At 44.9% G+C, this 7651-nt stretch overlaps 1 protein-coding gene across 1 annotated transcript; it reads left to right on the forward strand.

The window, feature by feature from the left end:
* The first annotated feature begins 1617 nt into the window (after positions 1-1617).
* LOC112564255 lies at positions 1618-6368 on the forward strand. The gene is made up of 4 exons (XM_025238948.1): positions 1618-2559; positions 2797-3021; positions 3825-4022; positions 4884-6368. The coding sequence occupies exons 1-4, from the start codon at positions 1744-1746 to the stop codon at positions 6243-6245; spliced, it is 2601 nt and encodes an 866-aa protein (XP_025094733.1). The 5' UTR covers positions 1618-1743; the 3' UTR covers positions 6246-6368.
* Positions 6369-7651: the final 1283 nt, after the last annotated feature.

Below are 7651 nucleotides of genomic sequence, written 5' to 3' on the forward strand. Positions count from 1 at the left end.
CTGCTTTACCACCTTTCAGTTTGCGTAGAACCTCGGTGACTTCGTGTTCAGAGATCGGTCTGTCAAGGTCAAGGATTTCTATTTGTCTCCATGCGCTGTGTCGTCTGTTCACTCACAGCATGTGACTGGCAACTGAACACAGTACGACAATGTGCTTCCCACTCCTCTATCTTAATAGTAGGCTGTTCTTTTTTTTCTACTTAAGCTGCACACACGTTTTGTGAAAAACTTGTTCATCAAGAGACATGTCAGCAGACATTATGTAACCTAAGTCACGTGTCGAAACAACAAATGGAAAGGTCAGCATCGCTTACCCGCACAAAGACAAAGTGAAGGATAAACTCAGGCTCTCTTGAAAAAATAAAAGCTTCTGTCTTTTTTCATTTAGTTTTAACTCATCCATTGTTTAATTTCAGAAATACAATCTTTGATTCTCTGGATAGCAGTGTGTGTGTCGGAGGGAGAACGGCTGGTATACAGTTGTGTCGTCAGCATAAAACTGATCAGATATGGAGTGAGATTGGATTAGAGTAGGAAGTAGTACGTTGCTTCGTCAGAGGCGTTAAAATTCAGGGCTGTCTCTTCTCGACTTCTCTTATCCCCCGACGTCTGTTCTCTCTGTGTCTTGGTTGGTTTATTTAGTGCTTCCACCTTGCGGCAATTTGGCACTATGCTGGAGAGGGAGGGGGATGGAAACCACAGTACTCAGAGAAAACCCCCGATACCCAGCCTTGCGGACAGGTGTCACATACAGAGAGTGTCCCGAGACGAGATCTGAACCCTGAGCCGCTCACTGTAGTTGTGACAAATTCGCCGTCTCGTCTCAGCTCTGTTCTTGAAAACTTATCACAAGGCTAAACTTTCCGCGATGCTCCTGCACGGTCGGAGCGATTTAGAGCTTTAACCAACCCTAGCCAATCACTGCCTTGTATTCTCTTTCACGATGCCACAGAATGGTCCCGCCAAAAACTAACAACAAACGCCGGCCCACCGGTCCGCTACAGAACGTATGTGGGAAAATGCCAGAGGACAAGCTATCATTTACTGTTTCTGTGAGGGCAGGGAACAGGATGTCAAGACAGTCTACCAGTAGTGGGGTGGAAACTGGGTCCAGCGGCAAAGTTGAGGGTTTTAGCTGTAGTATGATGGTCCTAAGTTCACTTTTCGAGATAAACTGAAAGGAAGCAAAGACGCACTTTGGGCTTGCCATATCGTCGACTTGGTTAGCAAGAGCTAAAGGGTGCACAGGTGATCAAGTTTAGCCCAACCGGTGCAACGGCCGTGGGCAGATGCAGGCTGTTTGTGCGGCCCAACAGGCGGTTGTAGGTCCTAAACTGGCATAGACTGGATGAATAAGTGCTATGTGAGCATGAAGGAATGCAGTTTTACAGGCTACTTTTCAATGCACGACCTGCTGTCTTGAAAACATGACTACCTGACCTTAGTGACCTCTTACACCCCATCTAACAGCCATCTCTGTCTCAGTCTCGTTGTCATCAGTGATCATCAATATCACATGTTGACGATTATGGGCTGACGTCTCTGACGCAATACATATTATGTTGATGACGACAAGTAAATTTTACGTCATTCTGATTGTCACGTGGGGTGGGGAGCGGTAACCTTTACACTCTTTCGTCCTTTGCCTGTCTGCATGAAGACCGTTAGCTTAGATGTTAGAAAAATACAGAATTTAATCTATAGAAAACTCTCACGAAGAAAATCTCACTTTTGCAGAAGGAAATGAAGAAGGAAAGCGCTTTAAAAAAGAATGTTAAACTAGTAGTAGAAAGTAAGCTGCTCTCAAAAATCTTACCCAGAAGGATAAGCGCCTTGTCCTTCTTGGAGCAGTCCGAAGAAAGCACAGAGGACATCCCGGTCGAACCTCCTCCTGATCCTTTTAACCTCAGATATAACGAGAGACTGGCCAGCAAGAAGATACGAACGCGGCACGTCTCGGACCCTGTTATACCCGTGCTGGTGAAACGTCCCTTTGCTCACAAGCCACCGGTGGTCAGACCATTCACCTTGGGACTGCAACTCGCCCTGGATGAGAAGAAGCAATCATTGACACTCTACGAACCCTTAAGTCAATTCACGAGGAGCAAAGTAGAGACACTTAAGCTGGACAGGGTGCAGAAGCCGTGGTGCCAACATGCCACACTTCGCAGGGAGCTGGCAAAGCAGGAGCTCGCCCTCCACGCCTGGGAGGACAGGCTAAAATCCGTAACCAGGAAAACGACTTGGATATCCAAGAAGATTCGCCGACCTACAACCGAGCTGCTGTTCAGCACACCGCTCATTCTACCGCCACCACAAGATCACCAGGGCAGGTCGCACGGACCAGAACATGACTTTCCCAAGGTCAAACACCAGGAGAGGTTCTATCATTCAGACGCCTTCTTCTGGATGCCACAAAGGGTCGGGCCCGCCGAGTTTGCCATCGACACAAGTCCCACGTGGACGGAGAAAAAGTTCTACAAGCCATCAATGACTATCGCAAGGCCTCGTCTCGATGACATGCTGCCCTCCAGCTTAAGGAACGAGAAGAGGTATCAGGTGAGAAAAGGGGGCAAATAAGGACGCGGGACTAAGTAGAGGTCGCTAATCACTGGTTATCGCCAAACAGGTGTAACGGGTTAACATTCAAAAGCTCAGGTACAACCAGACTTTTACCTACCTTCGAACTTCCACGTGTTGAAAACACACACACACACGCTCAGCTTTAGATACTTGTTTTCATAAAGGCGGCACCTATCAGACTAATCGGCTGCAGTGTTGAATTGTGCGCTGCAGGATCAGGAAAGAGCACGAAAGCCTCTCAAAAATATTGTCGTCAAAGGTGCAGCAGCGCAGCTTCGCTGCCCATCGTTAGTCGCCCAATGCTTACCTGACGACGACCGCAGAGAAACATCGGAAAAGATACCGTCTCCCCATGGGGCGATATCAGACCCCGTCCACAGCACAGCCTGCCTGATGGTGGAGGGCAAGATGTACTACTGGGGTGAGCAGTGCATACAGGTAATAAGGGCGCTTGTGGCTTAATGATGATGTATTAGCTAGACGACAGGGAAATGAACAGGGTGAGGGTAGAGGATAATGTTCTGTTATCTGTCTTTGTAAGTAGCAGGTTACATTTTTCCGATTTAAGTCAGTAGTTGCAAAAAAAGCAGTATAGAGATTTCCTTTTTAGTGACAGGCTTTCGGAAGATGGCGAGAGGAAAACCTAAACTATCAAAAACCTTAAATCTTTTGTTGAAACATGTGATCGTACGTGTTCCGAAAATGGATTTTCGTCAATGGTGGTGGTGGTGGTAGCAGTAACCGTGTGATTATATAGTGCATGATCACTCTCAAGAAAAAGCGTAATTTCTCAGCGCTTAAGAAAGGTCATATGGACAACATACGAAAGACGGAAGAAGAAACAACCACGGAGACAAACCTAGAAGACGCAAAAAGGAATAAAGGAGCAACCAGTAAGGATGGATAGTAGTATAAATCGGCAGAGAAGGATGTGTAAGAGGACTAGTCAATAGATTATAATAAAAACTATTGAAAGTAATCAATAAACAACAGATAGACCATAAAATGCTGAAGCTAGAGCTGTGTAATTGGGTTAGGTTATGTGAAAAATCTAGAATACCGGTCTCTGTAATATCTCTTCTTTTCTGTCTCTTACTCTTTCTCTCTCACACAACAAACAAACAAACAAACAAACAAACAAACAAACAAACAAACAAACAAACAAACAAACCCGCAGAAACACAGAGAGAGAGAGAGAGAGTCTGTGGTCATTCACATTCACTGTGTGCATACTGCTCTAGGACCTCGTGGAGGTTGGCTTTGTTTGCCGGGCGGGAGAGCGGGCGTACAACGAAATCCGGCTGGCCAACATGGGCAGCACCGTCATCCAGTGTGTCTGGTGCAAAGATGTTCACTCGAACCACTTCAACAAGGGGCACTACTTTAACGAGCACTTCATTTTCGATTCCTCGGACCGTATTCTCTTGCCGCTGGACCAGGTAAGTGCCACCTTTAACACTTGCATATGATCACGTGATATGATACCTACAGAAAGACTGAGGGCGTGTGAGCGCTGTGGTCGGCATGTCCTGTTAGTGTTTGGGTTGGTCGCATATACTAAGGACAAAAAACAGAAAAATATTTGCGCTGAGACAGATAACCTGTTGGGTACTGGAATAGCAACTAGTTCGACATAATGTCTTGCGAATGTCGTGTGATTTTCTCTTGTCTTGAAAGTCAAGCTACATTAACTAACCGTTTAAAAACTAAACAAATCGACAAAGATTTTATTGTTACTGTTTATGTTATTTTTGTTAAGATGTTTTGATCTATTTCACATTTTACATTTCAAAACCGGTCAAATTTTGTGAAACTAAATTCCTGTCGTTTAAAGTCATATTTATTTTAAATTTTGTTATTTCTAGATCAGATATTACCAAATACGCCAGAGTATACTTGCATAGGTATTGTAGTCACGTGATATAAAAGTTGCATAAATAATAAGATTACTTTTATTATGCCATATAAAGGACTAAAAAAATTTTAATGAGGGAAAACGGTATCTGTGGTATAAATTGAAGACTCACAAGACAGTGTAACTACTACTACTCATCACCATGACTGCGATGACGTGTCTTCGCTAAGATCATCTAAAAGCGGTTCATATATTTGCAGCAGTATGAGGTCGAAAATTTAACTGAACCCAGGGTATCGTGAAAAAGTCGAGCATAACGATTTCATTATCACTGAAGAAGTCATGTAATTAAAAACAAATGGCACACGGAATATTGCTATCAAAAGGATCCTGGTGGCATCTAAAGTGCTCAGTAAAGTACAATGTGTAAACTGTCTTCTTGCAGGTGACATTGAAGGTGCAGTTCCACGCTGACTACCCCGGTTTCTGGCGGGAAGTCTGGCACCTGAAGACAAAGCCAGCGTTGGGGCCTGACGGAAGCAGTAACATCCCCATCAGTCTGTGGGCAAGAGCCCTGGTCTCTGACGACAACAAATGTCGAAGAAGGGAGCTGGAGGAACAGCTGGACTTTCTTGTCACCAATCGAATCGCTGCCAACATTGCTGATCAGCTAATGAGGAACCTGCCATATGGCGATCACAAAACCATCCCTGTGACCGAGGACATGTTCGTGGTGGACGACGTGGAGCTGTTCGAAAAGGCCAACCCCGGCCTCTCCTACCATGGCCACGCAATGTTCACCATTATGAAAGTCTACAGGAAGGTACGGGAGTTCAGGCGCCCCACGACTGAGGTCGACAAAGAAAATTTCATACTAGAGAGGCAGCCAACAACTCCTCAGAAAACAGAAGAATCCAATGAGAAAGGAAAAATACCGGTAGTCCTTTCATCAAAAAAGATCTCTGTACAATCAACCAATGTAGGCTGGAATATGAACGTGGGACAAGCCAGAAGAGACAAGCTGTCACAGAACGGCGAACTCAAGTATGATGTGATCGATGTTAAAAGGCCGTCCAGGACACACGACGGACCAAGGAAGACCGAGGTAGATGAGCTGCTAGAGGGAAATCGTGCCGACCAAGACCCACTGGAGCCAAGAAACATCACCGTCAAGGATCTTCACAATATGGTGGAGGGTCTTGACGAAACGTTGGAGGAAAAGGATCATATGTTTATGGAGTTGAACGAGGCGGTGAGTGACATGAGCTTTCACCGAGATCAACCGAATGTGCATAATTTCAAGCACATGGTTTGCCGGACGATGCTGTGCCAGGCTGCAGACGACGTGGCTGGCATCGCACAGCGGCTGAGGCACGACATGCGTCTGGGCCTGCGGACGGAGTACTTCAGCCGAGTCACCTCGAGCAATGGTAGTACCGACAATGGAGTCAAGATGCTGACGGCAGTTCATCACACCAGTAAAGGGGAGAAACTGGACGTGCCAAATCAGAAAGAAGATGCGCATCGACGCCCGACTCAAAAGCGGTCGATCGTTAGGACCAAAAAGTTGTCGAAGGTGAATGGGCATAGACCCTCAATTCATTCCCAGCATTCCTTGAATGACGTGACTAAGGACATTATTCCTATGATCAGCGCTACTGAGGTCACCAGCTCGGTTGAGATGTACAGGAACGTGCTGTCCGTGCTGGTATACGAGCGTGTTGAGCGCCTTCTGCTAGACCTGCTGCCCCTGATGACGTGTGATCGGCCACAGCTGGACCCACTCAAGCACAGGCCAGAGCTGTGACGTGCGTTAGTTTTGTCTCCGCTGAAATGTCTTAAAGCTGTTGATTATTAGAAGTTGATTTGAAGTCACAATAATGTCGGACATGAGAGGAAGTTCTGCAAGAGTAAAAAAAAAAAAAAAAAAGAACGCGTGAGACAGGTTTAAGATTAAAAAACCCTCGAAAGACAGATGGATGAGAAAGAGAAATAAGGGAGATAAGACGAATGCATCTTCAATAAGAAAGGCAGAAAGAAAATAAAAAATCCTTAAAAAATTGTGGGCAAACGTGCACTGACATATACGCACAGATGCCCACACAGCTACATTTATAAACTTTACGCTTTATTAATTTTACACTTTTTATTGCTCTCCCACCCAGCGACATTTAAAGATTGTTAATGTTCGACAGGGAGAACTTTTTGGAGGGTGATGAAATAAAATGGCAACAAATGTTCGATGTGCTGGCTCCTACGGTTACTACTGTTACAGATATTGTTTTGAATGGGTAGCCTAAGTTAGATATGCCATGCGAAAAGATCTTTCTCTCACTGCTTCTAAGTAGCTTCCCACCCTAACACAACAGAGTGAGAGACTTAAGAGAAACAAAGAGAAAGAATTAGAGAGATAGTAGTGGCATACCGATGGTCTCTGGTGATCGGGTAGAGCGAAAAACACCATGCACTCCTACATATCCCCTCGTCAAGAAACGTCGGTTAAAATATTTGGTGTCAGGACACACGCCATAACATAGACATACTAGAGGAGAATGGGGGAGCGGATTTCCGAGTAGTTCTACATGGATAGGTCTCAGTTGTCCAGGTTTAAGCTAAAGAGTGCTGGAACTATAATGTAGGGTTACTTTAATTAGGCGGATGTGTCTCCAAAAGTGACGTGACTAGTTTTACTTCGATTACAATATCTCTTGCACTGAGCTTTTTCTAGTCACTAGGAAAAGAATGTCAGCCTTCTAGACCTTTAAGACCTTTTAGGGTTTTGTACCCACGACTACATCATCTTCAGTCTATGACCTGATTAGTCATCCTGTACTGTGCTGCAGTTTAACGGCCGCCAGTCGGCACAACTTCTCCACTCCCTAGACAGACACTCTTTGGACCAAAATTTTTTTTAAACTTAACTTGGCAGTTTTTAGCTCAAAGATGTTTGTAATATTTTACACCTGGCCGTTATGTTTCCATAGCGAAAGATTAGTCCGAGAGTGAAGCTGACACTATGCTTTCAAATATTTGGTGGCTTCCGTTTAACATGATGATGGTGGAAGATGGCAGCGTCCTAGATTCGATATGCGCTATATAAATAATGCGTTGTTTTTAATGAATGATGATGATGATTATAACAAAACTACATGAAGAAGATATTGCCGATATATCCCGTTGTGAAAGGTCACGCTCCACACCCGACATTCACCC

This window comes from Pomacea canaliculata, linkage group LG5, assembly GCF_003073045.1.
Source record: "Pomacea canaliculata isolate SZHN2017 linkage group LG5, ASM307304v1, whole genome shotgun sequence".
Classification (NCBI taxonomy): domain Eukaryota; kingdom Metazoa; phylum Mollusca; class Gastropoda; order Architaenioglossa; family Ampullariidae; genus Pomacea; species Pomacea canaliculata.

What these genes read in the sequence shown, in the direction of transcription:
- LOC112564255 (XM_025238948.1), top strand. Translation starts at nt 1,744, where the DNA reads ATGAAGAAGGAAAGCGCTTTAAAAAAGAATGTTAAACTAGTAGTAGAA. An exon ending in GGAACGAGAAGAGGTATCAG is followed by an intron (nt 2,560 to 2,796) that starts GTGAGAAAAGGG and finishes TGTGCGCTGCAG; the next exon opens with GATCAGGAAAGAGCACGAAA. An exon ending in GGGGTGAGCAGTGCATACAG is followed by an intron (nt 3,022 to 3,824) that starts GTAATAAGGGCG and finishes ATACTGCTCTAG; the next exon opens with GACCTCGTGGAGGTTGGCTT.